General features: G+C 37.6%; 1 protein-coding gene across 7 annotated transcripts in view; it reads right to left on the bottom strand.

The window, feature by feature from the left end:
* LOC124543023 (protein NDRG3) overlaps positions 1-27,990 on the bottom strand; it is a 75,901-nt gene that overhangs the window by 5,921 nt on the left and 41,990 nt on the right. For all 7 annotated transcript variants that reach the window (XM_047121032.1, XM_047121033.1, XM_047121029.1 and 4 more), the window contains 2 exons: positions 26,536-26,653; positions 471-612 (listed from right to left, as the gene is read on the bottom strand). In XM_047121032.1, the coding sequence (XP_046976988.1) occupies positions 471-612; positions 26,536-26,653 (260 nt within the window). The remainder of the gene's footprint in view (positions 1-470; positions 613-26,535; positions 26,654-27,990) is intronic.

Below are 27,990 nucleotides of genomic sequence, written 5' to 3'. Positions count from 1 at the left end.
TGCGCTCACCAGCGGCTACATTTTATGTGAACGTGTTCGTATCTGTCCGCGACCAGACCCAGGACAACTGAGCTAAGCGAGGTTAAATTATATTTTAAACGAGTATGCTAGTCGTATAAGTTTATTTCCATCTTCAAAAATAGTTTGGGAAATCTCGACTTCAGCATTTCGCAACCGCCGCCGTCGGTTTCCATGTTCTAAAAGTAGGATTATTTTCCATTAACTTATGCCACAATTATTCTACTACTATCCTTTCAAATTTGGTTCGGCATTGAAATGAATGAATAGGCTCGCGTGTCATTCTCCAGCGGGGCTTTGTTAACATGAGCCATGGTACAGTCTTATCGATACCCGTCACAGTCCGGCTGTGTGAGTGATACCTCAGAGTAGCTGTTCCACTGTCGGAACAAACAGTGTGTTTCAGTATTGATAATTTCTAATGTAAATTTAAGCTTATGTAAAATACTCACTTTCTCTGGATTGATGAGAGCGAATCTTGCGAGGATGTTCGCTCCTACGCCTACACCGAAGCCGATAAAACTTTTGATGGCGAAGTGGACCATCACGTAATTGATCTGGTTCGACAGCTCCTCCATGGTGGGGTATACGTAACTGTAACAAATGTTATCGCATCAGCTCATTACCTACGGCTTTGCATTCAATTTGTAAAACAACGAACTCAACGCGTCGTTCACTTGTTTTACAATTCCCTCGAAACCATTTCACTCTCAATATTTCAAATTATGTTATTAACGAGAGCAACATTCGCAACATCGAAAACGACATTTTTAAAATATCTCATTTAGCTAAAGCAGCATCGACAACTGATCTAGGATCAACACATCAATCCTAACTTCTACATTATATATATTCAGTGTTAATTATTTTCTATGAAGCCAATTAAACAAGAAGTCTTAAGATCTATTTGAATTTTGATTATTTGTGTTCGTGTTACAATCATCGCAGCGTTTATCGGATAACTTGAGTCAAATTCAATCTGCCGATACAATGGTCTCGAATGTACATAGCCTTACAATGTAGCCGCTGTAAGTGCCGTACAGAGCTGGCTACGTTACGTAACACTGCGCCACCCGCCACCCTACATACACAGTGGTACTTGCGCCAACTGTACGAACCTTATTTTCATTTATTTTAACTCTACAACTAATCGACTATTTTCTTTCATTGCTCAACTGTACATCACATGTCCGCTTCTAAATTAGGGAGATGTAATTAAATCAAATGGAATTTTCAATTTTATTAAATCTCTGACGCCATTGTCTTCTTGAAGTCGAGAATGTTATCTGGGATGCGGTGATATGGCAGTTGTTTTGTAAATTGATTTTCAAACTACGAGAGCACTAAAGAGATCTTAAGCTGTAAAGTGGTGAAAGAGAATACTTGCTTCAAGAGATTAGAGGGCTCAGCCGAAGATCGCTTTGAAGTGCTTTGAATCTGTATAGAGCGAGTTTCTAAATAAGTTTTATAAACGTCACCTAAAGAGCGCCTGCTGTCGATTGTACATTTCTACCGCGCGCAGTAACCTCGGGCGGGTAGATTGTGGACGTGAACGGCGCGCCACTACTTCGCATTGTGTTTCCGGGACACCATTACAATTAGTGCCCCTCACTATGAAACAATTTTCCGGTAAGCGATTCTCTTCAGTTCCGCGCAGTCTTGGCCAGACGTCGTAAGTCAGTAGCCATCGTGCCGTCCCGAAGCAGACTCTATCGAGCGGCGGTTACATAACACTGCGGTACCAAACACGGACCCACTTTAGTTCCCTCTTCTCAGTAAAGGATTTTCATTGAAACAATTTAAAAGTATCCTCTGCTTCAATACAGGCACTGGTTACGCCGCGAATGAAAGCCGCTAACCAGTTTGCCCAAGAAAAATTATCCCCTGTCGCAGGTTATGTCACAAGACCGCCACGTTTACTACAGAATAACAAAGCATTTTAGGTTAGTTGGATGGATACGTTTCCTTTATTAAACTGTCTACTGTGCTAGCGACGGAGCAATTTAAATGATTACGAAATAAAATTGTTTCCCCGTCATTTTTGTAAGACCTTCGTCGGGCGCCAAATTTGAATGTAAACGTCATATATAAATAACGTTACGGCGACTTTATAGAACGTTTAATTGGATGAGTATACAAAGACAATTATTTTAACAGTAAGGTAGGCCCGACTCCATACGCAGACTGACACACATTCGACCAGCGCCGCTGCGACAGGCGGGCGCCAGACGGTCGCGTCGGTGGCCTATTATTGCAGTTTATTCACCTACCCTCCGCCATGAAAACAGTTTGCGATGACATTCTGTTTTGAGGGCTTTCTTTTGTCATTTTATATTGATTTCATTGACCCGACTCCAAGGCCGGTAGTGTTAATCGACAGCCGATTGCACACGGCTAATTATTGAAAATAATATTTAATTTGTTCCTATCGAATCTGTCGACATTTACTTTTTGTTGGAATATAACTCAATGGTTTTAATATTACAAAAATAATTTAACCCGAAAGAAAGAAACACATAATTTTCGGCTCAGGCGCGTGGGTCGCGCTCGTGGCGTAATAAAATTGAGGCGAGGTAAGCCGAATGAAATGGGAATTCATATTTGTTTGTCGGTCGCTCACCCAGTTACGTTACAGTCGCGACCGTGTTGCTAGATAAAACAGGAGTCATGCTAATAATGTATTGTATTTTCTCTATTATCATTTTCCGTACATACATTTCTAACACTTTTTCGTTTTTTTTTTCTTAGCTTAAAATCACTTATATCGATATACCATGTAAGTTTTTCCAGTTAATACGTCTCGTTCGGTTGGCCTTTAGACTGTTACGTAATGGGAAAAAGGCACGGGGCATTAATAATTCTGTAAAGGAACCGGGCGTCTGAAGTCAGCAAAGTTTAGTTGTTCGAGAACGACGGCAGTCGGCAGACATGTACATATTATATCGACTGTATTTTCATAGACACTGAACACCTGCCTTTTCAAACTCGTGCACGAATATTATATTTTTATATGAGCGATGAATTATTATTTGTGTTTTCTGGCTGATATTTGCAGCGAACTCGGTTTCGATTTCCAGTTAATCACTTTTGATTGTTTTTGTTCGATACTTCGGGTCGGACTCAATTCTCTCGCAATATTTGACACACGATATTTTAACGCCCCCCCCCCCCCAGCTATTCCCGACCCGACTGCGGACGAGAGCCGATACATTGTTTGTAAGCTAGAAGGATTTTAGTATTATCGAGAACTTTCAGTTGAAACACAATCATTTCAATGAACATTTGTTTTTGAAACTGTAGGTTATTCACCTGGCGACCGTTTCTGATTCTTTAGAAAAAAAAAAGTTTATCACAGTCAGTTGTTATGTTCTCAATATGCTGTGACTCTGATAAAACAATATTCGTATTTTTTTAATTCGTTTCATTAAGTATCAAATGTTTAATATTTAGTGTTTGTTTCCAGTTGAAACAGTAAATGTAATTGTTTCAGGCGTTTGGCTTTAACGCTCCTAAAGCGAGCGACGTCTGGGTGTTATCGATAATAAATAAATGAAGGACTTTAATGATGTAACAATGTGATTTAATTTGCACCCAGTGTGGATACACACGTACCTAAGCACACGCCTTCAAGCAAACATGTAGCTATCATGGAACTTACATTTAACAAATTCTATATTCATTTGAAAGTTAAGACAGAAGACTCGTTTATCTCTTATGAGCCACTTTATGTGCACTCTGATGTCACGTAATATAAATACTTTCGAGAGCAATTTGTTGTCGTTGAATTATACATATATTGTAAAACAACTAAATTATTAAACGAAATATTACATGTTCCCCATGTATATAAAAGTTTGTAAGTAATATAATGTGAATCAGCAGTAGACATCTTAGGTCACATGTAAATGTCTAATAAAATAGTTATTGCAACGGTGACTGTGTCAGAGCGACTCCACAGCCAGGAACTCCTCATTACGGCCAGAAAGCGATGTCAGCCACGCCGCCTACGTCACACGTCCTGTTACGGAGGAGACTTACCAGCGACACGAGTCGGACGAGTAATGGGACAAATAATGTTTATGGATCTATTCACTCCACTCTACGATTAAATGATAAATTGTAACAAAATAAACTTAGATATACGCCATATTACGCTCACAAAGCTATCGTGAGAGCCCAAGCACCTCTCACTCGTACAAATCGGGGCGGCGATAAGAAAATATCCACGATGTAATTAAAAGCTAGGACTGTAAAGTAAAACCTAGACAAAAATCACTTCGCTCGTATATAGTAACGAGCTGGGATTGAGGATAATCATAGTTAAGAAACCTGCATGTCAGTTCGCCAACCGCATTGAAACAGTGTGTTGAATTTCTTTGCAAACCTCCTCTTCAAAAGTAACGAGGGCTCATCACAGCATTGCATCCAAACGGGCGCCATGATTGTAAATCCGATGACCAGAAAGCCGGCGGGGGCTTTTAAGTAGTTAGTAACAACTGTAGACGAGTCTTGTTAATACTTACGGCAAACTTAACAATTTTAATAGGACTCCCACAAGCTTGCGTTCTGCGATCTCCTCGGAGCTACTTATGGAATAGGTAGCGAAATTCCGAAGGTGACGCAATAACCCTGCGTTACGGTACTACACATGCACGATGCAGTATGAATGCAGTAGCGTTGTTCATCAATCGAGTTAATTTTAAATGCATTCACTTTTGAAGCTTTGCGCCATCGAATTTATTCAATATACAGATGAATACAAATGTATGATTCCAACAAACAGTCGCTCCGCCGGCTCGCTGTTGACACGTTTCAGTCGGCGGCCACTTCTCTTTCTTTTGCACGGGTACATCTCGCAATCTCCGAAAGTCTGATCGAAATAGCAAACGATTAGGTTGTTCGGACAGACATTTCGTTTTTTTTCTACTTAAGGAGGCTTTCTCTGTAAGAGAATATTTAATTTAATATTACGTTGTCTTCAGTCTCTACCATTTGCTATGATTATATGTACATTTTTTGTTCTTTGTGGACATGAAACTCGAATTGAATAAATTAAATCTCTTAGCTTACTCAGAAGATATAATACGAAATAAACAACAAATCAAAATCATATCGCCCGTTTAGGTTTAGCTACTATACCACAACCAACAACCACATAGCACGTGAAACAATAGGATATACATATTAATTGTATTAGAAATGTAATGAAGTGAAGACGTATGAGGTTTTGAGGAGCAAGGAGCTCTGCCGGTTGGCAGCGCTACGAAATTGGAAAAGTTTGACATCCCCGGATGTTCGTAATCGCAGCCCCAACGTCGCCGTCGGGAGTCCAGGGGAATGAAATTAAATTATTATTAATTAATTATCAATTCAATTGCAAACGATACGATCGAATTATCAATGAGATAGATATTGCCTTACATAAATAGACGCTTCGAATTGGTCCTCTAAATTATATCGATATATTTAGTTATATTGATTCGATATGTTTTAAAAAAAAAAAAAATATTTCTTATTGTCTCATTATTTTTGAAAACATACAAATTGTGGTCGTTTGGTTTGGTTAATGTGTTATGTCCTATATTGACAGAAATATTATACCTATTATTAGTTTATTCGTCTGCATAAAAGAACGAAATAATATGGTCAGTGAAAAATTGCTCATGCTCGAGTGTGTGATCGAACAAGTTTCAGGTGGTTTTTGTGAAGGGCTTTGTCTTTTGCAAACGCCTGCTTACTATGTATATTGTACGTGGGAGTTTCTTAAAGATTGATTTTGTATGTAGAATTCAATGACTTCGGAGTTCATAGCAAACGCCTACCTTTTTCCATTTTATAGAGAATTTACATTAAAAATATTTGAAAATGTGAACAATAGGCGTCAGTTCATCGCGTTAATGTGGTTTTTTATGTATCAGAAGCGTACATAAGCACTTGTCACCTAGTAACGAGTAAAGCGCTTGTTCGAATGCTGAAATTAATAATAACGCCTAATAAACTTTTATGTTTCAGCGACCTCGTCGACCGGGAGTTATTAATCGATTTTTGAAAATGTAATACTCACACACACAAAGACATCAATAATAGTTCAATTCGTATTGAAATCCTAGCAACTTTGAGTCATGTCCTTTAGTAAATACGCACTGGGGCGGAGCCATCGTAAGTAGGTTTTTAATAAATAAGTAATTGCCTGGTGTCGGCGAGAACGTATGCCGTGCCGGCGCCGGCGGCCGGAGGTTGCCTGGTGCCTGCGTCTCGCGGCGCCGTTGAATAAATTAATGATATTTAATATAATTCTGCCAAAAAGGTGTTAATTAAATTTGCTCGTGAATTTCGTTCGAGGCGATGCACGCTGCGCGCTGAAGTAGGTTATATGTTAACGGGCACTACACGAATTCTATAATCGGATATTTCAGTACCAATTACTGTTGATATTCTTTGCAAATGTCGATACTAGCAACGAGTAAAAAGTCGCAGACTGAAAACTTTAATATAATTTAGGCTTTAAATTTTTAATATGTTTCAAGAGCAATATACAGCTACAAAAAAAAAAAGCTAAGCATTCTCTTATGCAGCGCATTGTAAGCCCTACAAAATAATAACAATAGGGGTTTCATTAATTACTCTGTCACTTACCCCGTGAACCTGAATACTACTGTCATTTTATCGAAAGAGTTAAAACCGTGCTCGACGGCCGAGCGGTGACGTCACATTAGTAATCCTTATAAATGAGCTTCCAATCAGTTATCGAGGCCGCGCATAATTCCGTCAACGGTAATTTCACACGGTAAACTTCGAAACGTGATAAAAAATCCGATCTTGAATATATTTTCAGTGGACTTTAAATATGATATTCAAGTATGGAGAGCCGAGACGGCCCAGTGGTAGAACGCGTACATCTTAACTGATTATTGCGGGTTTTAAGGCAGGCAAAAACCATTGATTTTTTTTTCTATTATATTATTATATTCATGTGCTTAATGTGTGTTTATAATTCATCTCGTACTCGACAGTGAAGTAAAACATCGTGAGGAAACATGCATGTGTCTAATTTTATAGAAATTCTGCCCCATTGTGTTTTCATTCCACCAACCCACATTGGAACAGCGTGGTGGAATGTATTCCTAACCTTCTCCTTAAAGGGAGAGGAGGCCTTAGACCAGCAGTGGGCAATTTACTGGCTGTTGTTGATTCAAATCTGTTCATCTAAATGAATGGTTGAAAGAGTTGCGCTTCTGAGGTATAATGTATCTCTTGACAGATTCCGTGTCGTTGGGGTATAACTCTTTGTAATACCATAATATTCAACTAACAAGCTAGCCATAGAAAATTAGGCAGTTTATCTTTATTATGTTGTCAACAACAATTGTATTTTTATTTGAAATGGCTTGAGTCGTTTGATTCCCAAGGTGAGCAATACAATTTAAATACATGATTTATTAACATTCTGTAATCCACGACCGTCTCTCTTATTTTAACAATAATAAATATTGGTTTACCTTCCTATTAAAAATAGTATATTGTAAACGTTGTGACGTACCTACTACTGAGTAAGCACCGTCGTATATTCTGAAATAATCTGCATTATTTGAATGCACTTCAATAACACATTATACTAGATACGAATGAAATTATATTTCTGTCTGTCTGTATGTTTCTCTTTCACGACTAAATCACTGAACCGAAATTAATGGAATTTAGTACGAAGCAAGCTTGACCTCCATCGACAATAGCGAACCTCTGTACCTGACGACCAGCCCTTAAAATCAGAGTGAAGTCGTGGGTCAACTGACAACTAGTCAAACATGTATTTAAATTAACACGTCCATAAGTTTTATTGAATTCATTTCTTTTTAATTACACTACATCCTCGCCCTTATTTTTTTTCTTTGGTTTTAGCTAGGTGTGGCAGTTTACAGTTTTGAGATGGATTTTAAATTCAAAGTTATGCAAATACAGCGCAGGTTATAAATTGCACAAATTCTTTCTGTAGAATAACGTAGAAACGCAGGAACGTAGCTTCATTAGCAGCGTTCCCTCCTGCCGGAGAACACTACCAAGAATACAACTATTATATATTTACTAGATAAGATGCATTTATATTTACTATACTTTTGATTGCCCTAACAAAGTAAGTTCGTTTTAGCGTGTAGATATTCGCTATTGTCAGGTTTTACGAAACCACCTCAAAGGGGTAAATGGCGATTAGCAGTTAGTGTTTTATAAATTTCGCATGGGTATAGCCGCAAGATATGTAGTTAAATTATAAAATATTTTGGCATAAAAAATGGACAATTGGTCAGACGGCGATTAACAAGTCAGAACGTTGGTAGTATACCTTTTAAGATGAGTTATGTAAAGCTAAATAAGTATAAAGTACAAGTATTCAACTCTTGATCGCGTGAAATATCGCCGCTAATGATTAATAAACATCGCACATACACTGTTAAAGGCAAAAGGATCGAATTAAAAATGTAATAACTCATAACATGGCTCGGGCACTCGTTGGCGTCAGAACCTTCGCAGAAAGGCGAGCAGGGCGCGGGTCGTGAGCGCTGTAAGAGGTCGTTGGACATCGTACATTACGCGACGTATTGAACTGCAGCCAACGTCCGCTGACGACCGCCGTGCATGCGATCCTTGTACGGTATATACCGGTGCGAGCAAAACGCTACAAAACAATCGTTTCACGATACATATCGCGAATTATATTTATTGACACATAGCTTTAATTATGTTCAAACAAAATTTCAAATTTCAAATTTTTTGAATCAATTATTCAGTTTAAACAAAAATCCAGCAAAAACGCAAAATAACTCAATTTTTAAATTAAGCTCCTCAGATATATTATGACATGTATGAATAATTCATAGTTTTAGTTTTGATACGTAGTAATATTATATTTGGTATCTGGATGGAAGAAACGGATTCAAAATAATTCACTATTATGACTTAAATTTAGACAAAAGCGATGTTATAAATCAATACCCAGTCTTTGTGTCCATGTTATACGAGCGACGATCATTCTAAGCATTATTACAGAGAGTGCTACGTTGACCAAGCAAAAGGCTACCTGGGCTTGAACTACTGCTTTACAGGGGATCATTAAAAGGCGGTACAAACGCTGGTCCACCCGGTTTATTTTCAGGTCTACGTGTAGCCAGCAGTTACTGGGTCCGAAATATCAAGTCACAGGGTCCAGTTACAGACCTAGTGTAAACCATGCATAAGGTTGGTGACACTTTGGCAGTGCAGGTGCCTTGAACGAAACAATTCAGAGCTCATATACTAGTACTGCTAGCGTAGTTTATTTTAGTAATCTTCATAGTCTTATGCCATATGGAATGTTCTTTGCAGCCGATATAAAAATATTATTTATACAACAAAATTAGATCTCTCAATTACTTCTAATATCGTTCTAGGATATCAGTACGCGAAATGTTTAAAGAAAGAAATAAGTGTATTAATGGCTGCTTCATAATATAATTATGATAATATGATGTTTATGATACATAAGAATATACAAAATATTTTTTAAAAGCTGGTATACATATTATTAATACAACCAATAAAAATAAACTAGTAACTCCTACTTTCCGCCTACACACGGTATTGAGATGGTATTGAGATGGATGGATGGAGAATAATTATATATTCTTATGTATCTTATGTGTATACATATTATATTATTAAAAAATAAGTTAGCAATTAAAACTGATTATTCATTAAAAAATACTTTTTATGAATTATACTCGATTGCATCACAGGACTGATTGAATAATATTTCTGAATAACAGCATTGTATATCAGTTTATTTGAAGATAGCAACTTCGAGCAATCTTCAGAAAAGGCGTTTCTTGACATTTCTTCTCGCTAGAGACTCTCTGAAACGGCGGTAGAGTTTAAATATTGACGATAGAAAAATGCTATATTGTAAACTTTACTTGAATAAAATATATTTGATTTTATTTCATTCGACAATAATTGACTAGAAAAGCCAGTTCAGTAATATACTATTTAGTACAGTTTGTCCACTATATACCTATTATCCTATGACACATCTATCTCGTTCTGCCCTGAGCTAATCATATCCCTGTCTCGCTCAAACCCCAGCAATTACAATTAAAAGTATTCTGCAGTATACTTTTATTGCGTTGTCACTTAGCAACAGACATGTAAACAACACATTGATTTATTACTCAAGCTTTACAGTTTTCAAGTTTTGCTTATTTTTAACTTACTACAAGTAACACGAACGTGTCATTAGGGGTTTAGTTCAACTTTTAGGAGTGTCACGAAATGGTTATCTATATGTTTGAATCACAATCTTTGCTAAGGTTTGGATTATTGGTGAAAACTGTATAGAAATTCGTTCGGTAGTGTATGTGTGTAGTTTATCGCGTTCAGACGGACCGACAGACTCGTTGGAAGGACTTTGTTTTATAATTTGATATATAATTAATTTTACTTTATAATATGTAATGATATGTATGTATGTACATGGACATAATTATGTCGTCGACATTTTCATACAAGTCCTTAATATTAGACAGATATAGATAACATACTAGCTGTGCCTGCGACCTTGTACGCGTCTGAATTTAACAAAAAAGAAATATTATTGTAGCCTATGCTACTCCCTATTATATCAGTTATCTTCCAGTGAATGTTCCGTCAAAATCGGTCCTGCCGTTTCAGAGATAAGCCGGTACAGACAGACAGACAGACCGATAAAAATTGTAAAAAATGTTATTTTGGTATATGTACCGTGTATAAATTCATGTGCATTGAGTAAAAAAGGGCTACTTTAATATTACAAACAGACACTCCAATTTCATAAGATGTATGTATAGATTAATATAATTATGTCCAATTTCTTTACAATTCTATTATATCTTGTGACAAATTATGAATAGGACGCTGAAATAATATTATTTAGATAAAGATAACAAAAATCTTGTTACATAAGTATAAGTACTTCCGCCCCCGCCCACGTCGTCGCGTGGACGTTACGTAAAGTATCCGTACAAATGTCACGTACATATTACTTACAAGTAATTATATTGTCGGCAGGTAATTAAAAACGTTTTTACACGATTCCATACATTTTGTTCTCCTGTAGTGAGGAGTGTAGACGAGTTATATATTAAAGAGTCTATCATTAGCCGACGTCCACTCTGGAACGGTTCGGTGAATTTATTTTGTAATAATATTGCAAATAAAGGAAATGTCAACGAGGATTACGAGTACTCGATTTCGTATGAGAATCCTAATCTTAGGCAATATACGGTCATATTTCCATCATAACAATTCCGCGAAGAGACTTAAAGCGCGTAATGCCCATTTAATAGGTTCCCAAGCATCATCAAGGGGTTTGCTGAATGCGTGTGTTTATATTCTACTAAGCCTCCTTCGAGACTTTAAACTGATGTGAATTTCTTAGTGAGTTACACGGAGATATTATAAGTGTATTCTTACTTAATGAATTATAAATATAATAATAGTACCCAGATTTCAAAGTCGAAACGCCGAGGACGATGGCTGGCGATCTGAAGACCAATGAAATATTACAACATCAACAGCCTGTAAATTCCCCACTGTTGGGCTAAGGCTTCCTCTCTCTATGACACACGCAGGTTTCCTCACGATGTTTTCCTTCACCGTCGTGCACGAGATGAATTATAAACGCAGGTTAAGTGGAGCTTGCCTGGGTTTAAACCCGCAATCATCGGTTAAGGTGCACGCGTTCTAACCACTGGGCCATCTTGGCGGCTCCCATGAAAAATAATATATAATATGAATTGTTGTTTCGCACAGTTTAAGGCTTAAATAAATTAGATGTAATATCTGAACCTAAGATAAGTCCAATTCGGGCAAGTGGAACCGACTTTCATCGGGGATATAAACTCTACCCGCACGTGAAAATGTGTCAAATTTTTAAGCCTGTCCATAAGACGGTCGTAGTTCTCTAGCGGGGATAGGCAGCCTAACGGGATCAAACGTAACAATGATTCACGGCTGAGTAACTAGTTACAAATGAAGCGTAAGCATACACAGATCATACGATACAAAATGATATTAGCTTTCGATCCGTGCATACGTTTTTAGCTAGGGGACATTTCGGGGCATTATTTGCGGCGTCTCTCGCGGGAAATTAGAGACCTTTGAAACTCGATTCAGATTTCTACGGTAAATATACCGGACTCGATATTAGAATCAAAAGTAAACCGAGAACCGCTGATCGGTACTCGCTTCGGTAATAAGAGTATCTTCCTAATTGATCAGGACTTGATATGTCTGCGGATGATCGATTCCCACCCGTGATATTTACCTGCAATCAGGTATTGCTCTCATCTCATTCCGAAAATTTAAATTGTTATCTGTGACAGGTAATAACGTTAATGTAAAAAATGATTTCTGACAAAAATTGTAGGATAGCTGAGGATTAGATTCTGCCAAATATTTGTCCGTGAAACCTTACTGGACTAGTGTAGTGGAATAAGTTACGACTCTTCGCTTTAAGAGACGGTTATTCGCGTGGGACATTAATCGGCCGTTACATTCCTCTATTCGGGAAAGACATTTGAAAATGTTTTTAGCGTGGTTAAAAATTCAACAAAGAGACTTTGTGATATCAAAGGCGATGTCCTAATATTAAAACAGCGAGTAAATTTAATCAAGAACAATAACGATGACGTTGAAGAGATATGATTAGTCGGCTAGGGTTGGGTTAATACTCTCCGAGGCAGGAGGACGGAATTGGATAACGAGAGAGATTAGCGACTTTATTGCATTCCGAGACCTTACTCGGCGGAGGAAGCGCGCCTGACTCACATTATTCACTAATATACTTATTTATCTAAACACAATATTGTTTCTACGCTCGGCTGGGGATCATACGTAAGCATTAGTAGCAGCAGCGATTTTATACATTTTATATTTATAAGTAATATACGAACATTAATAACGTTCATTAGTTGTACAGCAATGGGTCAATGAGTACTAGGATTGAAGGTTACGCTGAAGCAGACGTGGAAACAATCGATGACGATTTGTGCGACGGAATAAATATAACGAGCTCAAGTTTCAATATTTTTGTTTGTCGAGTGATTATTATTTCGGTCAATCTAAATGAAATCGTATAACATATTTTGGAAACTAAAAATCAAATGGAAATATCGAATCGTCTCGGTAAAAACATGAGAAATCATTTTGGAACAATGCAGTTTTATTATATGAAATATAAAACAAAGTTTGGGGTTGAGAAACGGTGGCAATGTACTGGAACTGAAGCGAGGTACGAGCTCCGGGAGCGATTTGAACTAAGTTCGTGAGTCCGAAAAAGTTCGTTACAGGTGTGGTTGTGGTGTGATTTTTGGACTTCTGTTAGCGTCTGTTCGGTCAAGTGGAGAGTCGGTTTACAAGACTGCAGATCAGATGATCACTCGGTTTTCAATCCTAAAACAGATCCGTGCGTCGGAAAATTCACGGTCGTGTAGGCTATGTCCTGTGTTTCCTGATGATAAGAATAATTAAATATATTGAGCTTCTGCACAGTTTTTGTCGTACGCAGTAGCTGATTTAGATAGCAGATCATAATTTTTATTATTTAAAATTTATTAAAAACGTTAATAAAGTAATTCAAATATGTTAAAGAAATTGATTATGAATATTTTACCATTATAATAATTAATTACAACTATATTATTGACGAAGAAGGATTTGTTTGCTTAATTATTTAAGTTCTAAAATAAAGAATACCCTGAATTAACCGTTCAAGGCTAGACTGAAAGCGATTAACCCGGGGAACGGCTCCAGTCGGAGGCGTTGGTGTCCTCAGTTCGCGTACGCGAAAGTACTTAAATGGTCATTAAAATTTTAAATGGTGTTCTATAAATCTCTCTGAACAATCCGCCGGTGGCATATTACTAGAATTCAAAGTTTTCATTAATTAATGAGATACATGAGCAAAGATGTTCTTGATTATTTATTCGAGAGTCTGGTTCGACCATTGGTTTTGTTTTATCAACTTTCCTCTGCCAACATTTCGTACAAACTTTAAACAGATATTGTGGTTGTGAAGTTTGCGAGCTAATCTTATATAAAATAATAAACTCGAAAGTAATTCTGTGTATCTGTTTCGCTTTCACGGTTAAGCTATTGAATCGGATTCGATGAAAAACCCAAAGAAAGTACTCGCGGTCGAAGCCGCTTGTTTCTGCACCCTAAGAAGCCTTAGATACGATTACGTCACCAGATCTTGATAAGAGCGGTTAACTCTTTACACCTGTTATTTTTACAAATTTGAGACGCTGCAAGGCAAAAGCACACATTGTTCGCTAACTCCAATATTATATTTTTTATTGGTATTCACCAATCCATCGCGGAATTCATAAATAGTTGGTCTGCAGTTGACCCTATCGACCAGCGGGCAGCGAGCAGCGAGCAACTATATTATTAATTACGGGATCGCATTTCAATTACAATTACAATCAACGTCGTAATATTGATACAGCTGCAGCGGTGCATTGTTAACGGCGTCGGAAGCAATCGAGCACATTGCCTTAATAAAACAACCAGTTGGTATCAATTTAAAATGTGCCATCAAATATTACATGCGGTTCCTTGCGACTCACACTCGATTTGTCTCATTCAGCAGCACCTGCGCAAAGTACGATTTGAAAGTATACCTAGACTATTGAGGTTAACGGTTTCTTTATATTATTTAACACATATTATGTTATACAGTAAATGCTTCGTCGTTATAACTAGACGGTACATAATATTTTAAACAAGATAATACAGAAGTTAAGTCTAATGTATATATTTGTTGGTTTTGAACCGAAACTAGCTCGTAGCAAAACAAGTGCAATATAATTACATTCGAATATAATTTTAGTAAATTGGACTAATGATGATGGTTTCGTGCGTAACTCGTCAGAACTTCGGCGTACATATCGCATTAACAATAGTAATTGTATTGTGTTGGTTTAAAACAGCCTTTTCCGACATTTTGTATACTTTCGGGAAGTTGGATCTGAAATACGGATTACATTAATGACATCTTTCTAATTCTCTTCCGATCACTTTTGGATGACGTCTCTACAATATAAAAAGTTTCATGGATAAGAAAGATTTTGTAATTAACACTTTTAAGAATATGTATGTTTTGTGATTATCGTCTGATGAAACAGACATTGAGCGTTAATTCCCAAGAAGCTGAATTTACGTCAACGTAGTTAGTACGTATTAGACTCTTATACTCGCTCTATTTTTGAGGTGCGGTTCTCAAGCATGTTCATCAAACAACGCAGAAATGCGAAAGAAGGGAAGTACCTCTGTTACACCAATTTGCGTCATTTTGATTTGACTTCGTCGATCCAGTAATGAAGTAGAATTCGAATTTGAAAACTGTCTACATTAAATAGACCGTGAAGGAAAATCACCGGGCAAATTTAAAAAATGCGTCAAATTGTGTACGACGTAGATGGCGCGGAGACGTGTGCATATTATGGACAACAATTTTGTACATTTTAGATTCAATTTATCCCAGAAATTTTGAATTTTTATTTTAAGGTAAAAAGTGTACTACACATCGTATTTTTGTCACAAGTATTTTGTCGTAAAACTAACCGTTTCACTAAAACACGCGAAATCGACGGCCACCTCCACAATTTCAGTATAATGGTAACCCAATGTTCACATAAATTTTCAGGTTCTTGGGCATTTATGCTGCTACCCCAATTTTCGGGCCAACTTGATCGGCTTATTTATTTAAACATTTTGTTGCTACGATGTGAATCGGAGTATTGACGTTGTTGTGAAGGTTAAATCGGAGGCTTTGTTTTTTATTTCAATCACCCAATCAATCAAGGTTTCTAATAGGTGATACTTACGAGTTAATAATCTCTATAATTAACATACATAGAAATTAAAAAAATTACGTCTGTACATTAGTTTTGAATGTTTTGTATAAGTTTATCGCTTAAAGAGACATGTAATAAATTTGTTTTTTTTTTAAATTTTTTTATTGTATATTTATGTTGAAATGAATGTATGAGAAGTAGTCCTCAGATACAGATACATGCCAAGATATTTATCGAAGGGAAGCTGACAATGGCCTCATCAGTGGCTCAATGTACAGAATTTCATTAGTTGTATGTCCGCGGCGTAAGCATGTTCAGAGTTGTTCACCGGAAACCTCGCGCTGAGCGATCGGCTCAGACCTTTTTTCAAATAGTTTTGAGCATAATTGTCATTAATTTAATAAGTCAATATGTATAGAAACTATTGTTTGCATTAACTTTAGTTAATAAATTGTCGTTCGTAGAAATAATTATGAATAATAAAAAGATAAAGAAGATAAAATACAACTCAGACCGGCTACTAAAACATGATATTCAAGTAAAATAGCGCGGCAGCGAAGCCCGCCGCCGCCGCCGACGCCGTGTAGCGCTGATTTTACGAACCCTGAAGAATTTATTGCTTCAGATAATTTTATGGATTTAAATACATCTGATGAAGATGATTTTTCAGTGCATTTGGAACAATGTTGAGGTAACTGAGGCTCGCGGTCGTGTCCAGTGCGGTGATGCAGTATCTCAATACGTGAGATATGTTTTATTTATCAGGCGCGTCAGAACACTAGTGAAACTAAAATAGAAACGTCTCGGTCCGCCGGCTCGGCCGGTGCGCCCGGAGAGTGCAACTTCAAGTGACACATGCATGCCATTATATAAAAACACCGCCACTATTTATTTCCATTCTTATGCTGCGTATTTGTATCTTATAAATAAATGTAATTAAACGTTCACGACTGACTTCGTGATGAGTTAAACAGTTTGCAAATTGAGATAAGTTAAATAATAAATTTAAATAACACGCCTAAACATAGCTTTACAGTGTTATCCACTGAGTCATAGAAGTCGATAGTTATAGAAGTATAAGTCATACGAAATATTAATTCTCTTATTAACACTAGTAAATAAATACCCGAGCGCTTTGGTCAATCGGTTAGTATCCTTTATGTGGCGACGGTGACGCCTTCGAGTGTCACTGTCACTCGAGAGCCATCTTATTTGATACAGAAGCGCCGCACGCTACAAATCGCTGAATATTTAGACGATTTGAATATTAAACGTTGTGTCCATTTTAAAACACTAACATTTTAATATTGTCATTTTCATAAAAATATTTTCGTCTTAGAATTCACCGTGCTCATTCGGCTCAGTAGAATATATCGTTATATATCATATTACGGCGGAGAAGATTTATTCAAGTAAAGAAAAAGTATATTTTTAGTAAAAAACTGTTCACCTTATGCTGCTGGACTGGATTCAAAACATTGAGATGTTTGTCATCTTAAATCCTGTCCTAGCGGCCGCTGTGTATTGAAATAATACTTAAATGCATTCAAACGAAAATTTTATTTTCTATGTAAAATACTTTTTGTATTCGAGTTAATATTGAGATCGTTTTAGCATTAAGTCTGATTCACTGAGCCGAAATATTCGCAATGTGCGCTTCGCACAGTGGATTGTGTGCAAATTTACAAATAAAGTTAACATCGATCGCCGAGTCGATCCGGCCCGAACGCAAAACGCTATCGACTCCCGCCACTAAATCATGGCCTGTTGTAGTTCACTTTTAATCGACTATTTCAGTTTGTTAAACCTTCATAGTTTTTGATTTTGTTTATAACGACTTTGCGCTCGTGAATGTTTTCGAAAAATAAAGGCGCCATTAATTCGGCACACAAAAAGGAACAATATCATTCAAACCAGAATTAGATACGTTTAAAGCTATGAAGAAAATTAGGGTAAACGATAGCCTTAATTGTACATAGAATTATTTGCGTGGTGCGTTGGTCGATGGCGCGTGCCTTTAAAGAAATCGATACTAGTATCACGCCCCGACTCGTTCGCGCTCTCAAGGACATACCGGCTTAAATTACCGAAAACATTTGCGAACCGAACAAAACGGTCGTTTAATGAAAACGTTTTTGTACCAATAATTAATAGTACTTCCGACAAAATGTATTTAATATCTGTGCAGACATCGCATGTGGCGCGCAGGCCAGGTTGCCAGTGGAACAATGGTTTCCAAAGTTGTGCATTTATATACTTTGATAAAATATTTATAAAATGAGTTGGTCAGTACCAGCCTCATTATTAATAAATAATACGTCTCAATTTAAGTTAAAATTTATTTTTGTAATTGGCACGAAACAGCCTCGAAATATGCGCGCTTCTAGCTCAAATGTTTGTTGTTAGCAAACACTTGGACCACATTAACCTTTTAAATATATTGCGACGGTTAAGGCTTGCCGCGCACACGACTCGTGAGCGCCCGCTTCTGCGAGGTGGTTTGCCAGTGGACACGGTCTGTCACTGCACGTGGCATGGTTTCATAATCTGTGCTTGATATTATTGGGAGTAAAATTTTAGCGTTATAAATATTGATATAGATTTTTGATTGGTGAATACTGATGGTACATATAAGCACATATTGTACGTTGTATTACCACCCGCTATAGATAGATATCATAAGACTGTGATACTTTTATTCTAAAATAAAACTATTCATTATCTTCGATGTCTCAAATACGAATCGTTAGCGAACAAAATCAATTAAAATAATCGTAAAACGATCAAGCATACTCGACATTATGAAATGTTCATTACGACGGCGAGCGCAATAAGAACGTTAAAAGTAAAATATTGGCAAACATTAAAGTATCAGAACGAAGCAGCTTACGACTGAAATTTAAAATTCAACGACTACGAACAGTTACTGCTTCGTAAATGTAACTGCATTAGGGGTTGTCTCCGGTGCGCCCAGTCGCGGCTGATAAGCTGTTGTGTTAAAATCATGTTAAATTCGTGACATAGCTCACGAGGCAGCAGCGCCAGTCTTCTCGGAATATACGTATATTATGTAAGTAATTTAATAGTGTCATGCTGTCCCGGCTCCGAAAGCACGTTCAAGCCCGACCGTCGCTCCGAATATTGTATATACGGGTATCATAAGGATATCAGGGTATCAAGTGCAAACCTTTGTTTGCGCATTAAACATCTTCTGCGCTGTGTTGGCTAGTCTGTGAGATTGTTGGAAATTCGGTGAGGAGGACGAACACAGTTCTGTTAAAATCACGCTACGCTCGACTGAATTTCCCGATACGTTGTGTATTTTCTACAGGGGTATTGCATGTGCTGATATGTTTTGATCTATCGAATACAAGCACGTCACTAATTTATTACCTAAAAGATTGATCCATACTATTGAGTTACATACTTCGATCCTCTTCAGATCCTCAGACAAATACATTTAATAATGTAAAATGTATGAGATATATTTCTTGTATCAAGGAGTGGTAGATAGTTTACGCCAATTAAGTAAATGTGACGCTTATTTATTTTACAAAGATGTTAAGCTTAAATAAGATTTTCATAATGCAGAATGTTGCGAGCGATGTCGGATAGTGCGCGTCAGGCCGATGCTCAAATTGGTAATGTAATGCAACGTGTTCAGTGCGGCGCCGTCGTGTAGCGCATGTAATATTCAATAGTCGGTCAACTGGAAAATGTTTACCCCAGTTTTATTCAAGATTCTAATTAGTGGCCCACTTTAGTACCAATCATGTCTAAACCTTAAACTTTCTTTAGCCAGATTTTAGTCACATGCACATGCATTTAAGGTTTCTTGGTGTTTTGGAGCTAGAATATAAACTGACAGCTTTCCATCAGAGGACCGTTTTAAATAAAACTTTTTAAAGTTATATATAATCTATTAATAATATAAAATAATGTCTAAATTTCTTTACCAACCATCAAAATGTTGATGCGAATTTCACTTACAGATAGAGCAATAAACGACGAGAGTGAATGTATGTTTATAGCTGGTTATACCTAGGACATGTATCGAAGCATCAAAGACCTACAATCATCGGTCTTAAGTCTGACAGAAGAGTCCGCGGTGACGTCTTGCAAACACTCAAAATAATTTCCATCTCGACAAGCTGACGGTTAGGTTTATATTTAGAGTTATAGTTAGACTGACAAGACTGGCGGTTTAGGTTGTCGTTGCATGTCGGTCAGTAATTTAACGATTTTATTGAGTAGATAAGCGTTTCATTACATGGTAATACCTACTTAGTATTTTCTTGCTAAGCGCATTTTTCATTTTCTTTTCAAATAAATTGCACTCGAGTGAATCCGGTGGGGTCGCTCAAGCTATAAAAGCCGATTATCAGAGGATTACTGGACCATTTACTATTAGGTGATTACATTTAAAGAATAAACGAACGTTGCAGTAGTACGTATACAGTAGAATACTAGTAAGTATTTTTATATGATAACATTTTACGAGTACACGATTTCACCAATTTTTAAAATTTCAGCATTGGAATAAAATTTTCAGGTTAATCCTCGGGGATTTAAAGATTATTCTTTGTGATTTATCGGACTAGTGCAATGGCTTTTAAAATTAGCGCTAAAAATAGATATGATAAAAATTTATGTTGACTGCTACCGCGGCGAAGCATCATCAACGGTACATATTTAGTACATAAATTAGTTAAAGCGTTAAAATAATCATTAAGCGCGCACCCTCGAAGGACAAGTCCTATACCTCTAGCCTACGAATAACAAACCCTAGAGCCCTTACAGACAAACACCGTTCATAGTCTGTATTAAAATAATTTGAAGAAGCATTGTTATGTTCATATTGCGGGACAATTTCGAAGCGAGGCTAATGTGAGACACGGTTAAAGAAATAGTTCTCTTTAATAGTTAATAACCTTTCATTGTAAGGATGCTTGAAAACCATAATTTATATATAGTATCAGAAATAAAGGCTTATTTCACAGTGCGACACAAACATCTCAAATAAGATTTTTAGTTTAATACTTAGAGTTGATCTTTTGTAATTTGCTTTTAATCATAACGCCGCAGCACACGTGTAGTGGGCAGTACTCGTAGGTAATATTAAGTTATTCACAGTTAGTATTACAGCATTTTGTCAATTTTGAAAATGACGCCTAGATTCACGTTTGTAATTAGAATGTCAATTTAAAAAAATCCTTAAAGTTGAGTTCTTAAAGGGTTTTGTTTCGTACAAATTAGAATCCTTCATTCTAAATTTAAACGTTCTGTCTTACATGCTGGTTGGCGACATTATTTAACATTTCTTTGAATACACGAGGGTATTCTCAAGATGTCTTTCGTCATCGCCGAGCACGAGATGGAGAGACGATTGTTCGGATTTGGAAAAGCACCCGTCGCTCGAGATTGACGTCTGTACAGCCATACGATGTATGAGTATATAAGTGCTAGTTGCGACTTCCAAACGCAATAACTTATCGAGTCTTAGCTCTAAACATCTGCGACTTGGAACTAATTATATAATTTTGAGTCGTGATGTAAGTTTGTCACATTCACTAACTTAAAACTTTGCAAGTCGTATTAGCAACTATTTATGTCTGTATAATACTTGCTATACGAAAGTTTAGGTATTTGTAACAAGTGACGGATCTGCTAGTTCTACATTCCTATACAAAATTCGTGGTGTAACACACACCCAAACTTAAAGGAATGGTTTTATTTTCATATAAAAATAAAGAAGTTGGTAGGCCTTTGACCAAGCCGGTCTGGGTAAGTACCGCCCACTCGTCAGATGTTCTACAGCCAAACAGTAGTACCCAGCAGCAGCAGATATTTCAGTGGTGGGTGGCTCATTGGCGGTGCAAGGCATGACTAATACTATAACGGTGCCGTAGTCTATGGGCGATAGTGATCACTTAGGATAAAGTGGCGAAATTCTCGTCCTACATAATTAATAAAATATCAAACACCGACCGAATAAAAGGAATAATCAAAGTTGTTCACGAAGGGCAAATCGATAAAAGTAACAAAATCTGTCAATCAGCCAATCGTTACTTCGTTTCTTATACGTGTTTTAATTGTTTTTGTATAAAAATAATTGTTAATTAGGCCGTTTTACGGAGAGGTACTTGCCGAGGTGAGTCATCTCAATTGCAGTGGACGACAAATTATCAAATTCTACTAACTGATTGTTCATTTTACATTAAAAGTTTAGATTGCTTTGTGATAAGACGTAAGATCCTTCAACATTAAGCCAAAACCTGTTAGAATCATCAAATTAGCTGTCGCGTACATATCATGTATTAATATTTCAAACTCAAACTCAAATAAATTTATTCAATACAGAAGTATTACACTTTCTTATTGATGGTCAATTGAAACAGTACCACCGGTTCGGAAAAGAAAGTACCCTGACCTGAGAAGAACCGGCGAAAGAATTTTTGTTTTCTAGTCGACTTGCTTGAGGATCCATTTTTGGCTTGATATAAAATGCTTGTCACAATGCAAGTTTACTTTTCCACATGAGTTACTCAAGTATACACGTATCTCGTATGTTTACCAATTGATATTAGTGTTCCTAAAAGATGTCGAATCAATAATCGAAGTTCAGTTAATTAAGCAATAATTATTATAATTAATATAAATATTTATAGTATCTTAATTTTCATTACAATAAAATGTCTAGGTTACCAGTATCTTCAGTCTGTGATGATCAATTATAAAAATGAATAAAAAATATTAAATTATTAAATTAGTTGTATAACAAAGATTAACTAAGTTATTTCATCTGCACACTATGGGAAACTTCTATACAAGTACAAATTCTAGATCAGTAGTTTTTCAGACAAACAGATAATGTTTAGATGGAGATAAATGATTACAGGAAAATCGAATACTAATATCTAAAACTCGATAAAACTTGTTTTACCCGCACGATAGGTATTAAAAGACATCTGTCGTATATCTAATTTTAAGTTTCGATTTTAAAAGAGCACTGCAGGTGACGCATTCCTATCCAGCGACATCAAAGTTTCGCGAAGTTTATCAACCGAAGTAGACAAACCGACAGACCGAGGCGGGAACTTCACACGTGGCGCGCGAGCATTCTGCATAATGAGTGTTCTCGTAAACACGCTCTCTTCAAAAGTTCACTAAATTAGTTTGTCGAGCTCGCTGTCGCCGTCTCGGAAGTCGGACTCGTGGTTTCTGTTTGACTTGTCATTACTCGTGGTTAGTATTTGAGTTGGCATGACTTTTAAACACCTCGGTTGCCGCCTGACTCGATCTATACCGAAATCTTCTTTGAACAGACAGAAGTATAAATGCATGTAGAGGCATTAACAACTTTACGCTCGTAGTTACCTGGCATTAAGTCGCCTTCCTCTCCGTCATTAGTGGAGTCGCTGAATGGAACCGGCTCGGTGTGCGTTCGCCGAGCGATCAGGATGAATAATTGCTAGCATACGCTCATTGTGCTCGTGTCATTGTCTCAACGAGGCGGGAAGTTCTGACGAACGGCGAGACAATATGCCCATAGCGGACGATATCTTCGAGGATTTTTGAGAGAGAATAGCTCCAGTTTAATTTTATTAGTCGATGAAGGAACGTCAACTATTAAATATTTGGTGTGATGAGATTAAACTTTAACAAAAGCGAAGTTTCCGAACGCAAGCGCTCTGACTCTCGATGTAAACGAAATATTTGTTATGTGTATAATTAATATAGTAACGTATGACAATGTTTTAGGTATGTAAGGTGTAGGCATATATAATGATATACGAGTCAGGATAATAACAAAGGCTATCATTTGCTTTCGACGATTCTTCTCTCTCTCGCCGCGTCGATCATCTCGCTGGAAAATACTAAGTGATTTAATTTTAGCTTTACGTGAGATTCAATATTCCGTATTAAAAGTTGAGCTCAGGCAGATAACAGGATTGCCTTTGACTGTCAGCACGGGGTCCTGCGATAGAACCGGACGAGCTCTATATTTGAGAATATTTTTAATTAACCGTTTCCCTTCAGCGCAGCGATTGACGAACGGGACAGCTGGAAACTTGAACACTGTGAATATAGCTCTCAATATTATTTCAAATAGTTTCTACATCGTCGAGTCAAGTTTTTAGCTAGAATTCGAATGAATGTATTTAATTCGTTATTTTTCTTTTATACTTAAAATTATTTACCTTTAATTATAAGATAAATAAACTGATTGAATTGAGCAGTAGTGTTCAAAGGCTGCGCAAATACTGGTGCAGTCTCTACATCCTAACTGTCTGTCGATGTCTGAGAGGACGGCAATCCGATATTATTAGATAAACATCATTGAGTTTCGAACAACACGTAGCGTGTCGCCTGTTGAAGATAATTCGATCATAGTGTCCTGCGACTATACGAGTGTAACAGCAGAGACGACAACTACACCAACTACGTACTGTTTGATCTCCGTCAGGCTACAAATTGGCAAGGAACGTCGGTTTATGACGTTATTCTTCTTTTGGTACGTTATGATACATAAATTTCAGAAAGTAAGCCTTGAATTTTGTTCGAGTGTTTTTTAAGCACCCGGCTATTAGTATATACCATGCATATTATATTTCAAGTAAGTATATATTCAGGAATAATTGGAAGATGATAAATTTACGTAACTGGCATAGCTCTAATGAGCTAAGTGTCAACTTGAAAGCCCTACCTCCAGTGTACACGCTCACTATTCTTATCGTCCCTGAGCATTCAACTAAAGACGAGTCTGGGACCGTCCTACTGCGTGAGAGAGATGCAAGAACAACACTATCACCAGAAATCTTGTTTCGGCGAGGTGCATCGTTAATGGCAGCGCGCAAGTGCGCTAAACGACTCATAGTCAATGTGCTTTCTACACAAGTAACTAATATCCTAAAATCGTTTTCGTCGCTCTAGAAGATAATTGCTTTATATTGACTGATAAATGTCTTAATTTCTAGGAAATATCACAAACTTAATTAAGAAAATAAACACTCAGAGTGATATTTTTGTTTAGTTTTGTGGACGAGGTCGTGGCGGGCAGCGCTGGAAGGGGATGTGGCTTATTACAAACTGCTAACAAGCTGTCGAAACGCTTCGACAACAGCTTGAACCGGCCGAGGTATCGCAGTATCAATATGAATACAAGGCGTTGCATATTTTCGTCGTAGTTTACACAACAAAGTACTGTTCGTCGGCTCAGATTTAACCCAGTTCACAAGAAGTGGGTCGGGAATCGAGAATAACACTAACGATATCGACTGAGCTCGGGCTAAGTATTACATTCTACAGCGCTGTTCGATAACACTTCAAGAGGGACTAATTGAACGGAACGAAGAGAAGTTTTTAATATAATTTGATATAAATTGACGACACGGTGAACTCGCGGTTATTGTGAAACTATCTGGCTCCTTGTGTTGGAGGGGAAAGTGCTCGGGAGCTCATATTAACCGCGGAACAGCGCTTGGTTAAGTAACCACCGATATAAGTCACTAAGTCTTGATATTTATATTTTATAAAAGATTTTATACAAATCCGACCGTTCAGAGCCGTCGTCTAACGCCCGTCAAAGGTATTGCGATACGTCATTAGGAGCGGCGGCGGCGGACGAGGGACACCTCAGTTAATTAGATGTCACGGGAAACTTTCGTCGTTACTGTAACTAAGGAGTCGGAATAGAAAGAACCAAAACACTGTTACTGTTTCAATAAAGAAACGCTTCTGAAATACCTACCTCATTAAACAAACTTTCAACTTCAAAACTTTATATTTGCATGTTTTCGCCGCAGAGTGAAACGTAATCAAGACGATGACGTCACATATCTAGGCATATTTTGAAAGATACGATTTATGTTCCACTTTAGTGTATTATTAAATAAAAACATATTTTGTACTGAAGGCAATTTAAATATTACACGTCACGTAGCTCGCTCGAGCGAAGGCGACGAGAGAGGCGAGCGTCCCGTGAGCGAGAACGACGTTGAAGTTTTTGTTTGTGAATATATGCGAATATTGTTTGCTGGCAACGAGATACAATGCCTCGTGCCAGTCTGTTTGCCGGGCGGCCAGTCACTTTGCTGTTCGAGGGAAATTATTATACGAATTTTACTCTCGGCTCTTACGCCTTTTAAAGCACTTGTAACGTATTCACAGCACCGCCCTCGTCCAATTGAATTAAGCGTTAATTCAAAGATACACAAATCAAATCCGGTACACGTCACGTTTCCGTAATGATCATAATTGGAATACGCAACGCGAAGGACGAGGACTGCATAGCTTAGAGTAAACAATAAGTCTTGGACTGACTCGATTACATGTGCGAGCACTGAATATGCAGGGACAGCTTCAGACTCGGATATTTCCTGAATAGGAATACGTGAGGGAAATGCGCACGCACGGCCACGTGAACGATCATGCCGATAATAGCGTTGTTCGATTTGTTCGGCAGCTTACACAAATATTCTATTGCCCTATTCCTGTCCACGGTGTTTTTTATTTGATTATTTGAATAATATATGTGTAATCAAAAGTAACGTGGTCGTTTTCAACTAGAATAACTTGTAAAATAACAAAACGCAAAGCGCAAAGCTGTGACATAAAACAAGACGTAACAAAATTGGCAGGCAGTACTCACTCTTCGGGCAGAGTCGGAGCGCCTTCCTCCTGGCCCGGAGCGTTCACGTGGTACACGCAGAAGTTCTCGAGGAGGGCGCGCATGTCCACGTAGTTGAAGAACGGCTGGAAGCTCGTATCTGTCGACATGCAAACAGTTCTCAACTCTCCCCCACAGGATATAAAGCTTAAAACTCCGCCACCGCCGGGGCTCGTTAGGAGCCAACTCATTAGACGTTTTTCTCCTTCTAATTTATTCACTTTGGCATGGTCGTTGTAACCTACGTTTATATAGTTTAAGTTAATGAGTTCCGAACAGCTTTAATTATGAGTTCGCAGTGCGGGGTTAGTATGTCAGGCGCGCTACACAAATCTAAGAAGTCGCGTGGCAAATAGTTCGCGGCGCGGGGCGCGGGGGCGCAGCGCATTCATTCCGAACTCGAACTCGAACTCGAACTCGAACTGTTATTTAGTACAGCACGCTTGATAGGCCGTAATGGCGCCGGACGTGACACTTCACAATGAGACTCGAGAGATTTTTTAATTGGACGATTTGTCTGTAATTTTTTCTTTTCATAAAATTAATTGGAAGTGCAGACAGATTTGAAAACGACTCGACTCGTGAGATAACTCCGAATGTTGTGACCATGTTGAAATGTATATCACAGGACACGAAAGGGTTGGAAGCTTTTAGATCGGATCGCTACTACTGAACATCTTAAGGCTGGCCAGGAATGTTTTTATTAGGAAATATTTTTATAATTTTAACGAATGAAACCAGTAAATTATCGATCCATGGAATATCGATTCTAAATAAATATGAGTACAATATTTCGCTAGTTTGAACTCTCAATATTTTCGATTGCAATGTGTATCGCCGAAGACGACGGATAAAATATATAAAAGTTACATGATACTTATACTCGTAAAAAATCATCTGAACATATAGAAAACTCGTGTGTAGATGAATACGTTTCGCTTTATTTATGAGCCGGATATAACTGGCGTCTCCCTCCGCGCGAACTCACTTACGTATGTGAGACACCTTTGCGCTGAAGCGAGCGAAGCGACCACAACGTGAAAACATTTGTTGGGCTACTTCCACACTCGCGCTTGCAAGCGTGGAGACGGGTAATGACACAGGGATTACGTTGTCGTCGCGTTTGCTTTGTTTAAAAAATCATTGAACTAAAAAGAAAATTCAGCTACATGCCATACAATTATTATCGTTCATACGTATCCACAGGATTGATATATCAATTAAATCAAATTAAAATATATACTTTCAACGTAATATCAAGAATCTATTTACGTAAAAGTAACTTAGAAATGATTAATGGATATATAACTTTTTGGCCAATTGGCCACGGCACCAATTTCAAGAGAGACTGGGCAAGGCAGAACACAGAGCACAAGTCTGGGCGATGAGACGGCAAATCAAACACGAGCGAATAGAGTTCAGGCGCAAGCCTTACAT

The sequence above is a fragment of the Vanessa cardui genome, chromosome Z (assembly GCF_905220365.1).
Source record: "Vanessa cardui chromosome Z, ilVanCard2.1, whole genome shotgun sequence".
In the NCBI taxonomy this organism is placed as follows: Eukaryota; Metazoa; Arthropoda; class Insecta; order Lepidoptera; family Nymphalidae; genus Vanessa; species Vanessa cardui.
Note: the sequence above shows the minus strand (reverse complement) of the source record. Positions and strands in the feature narration are given on the sequence as shown.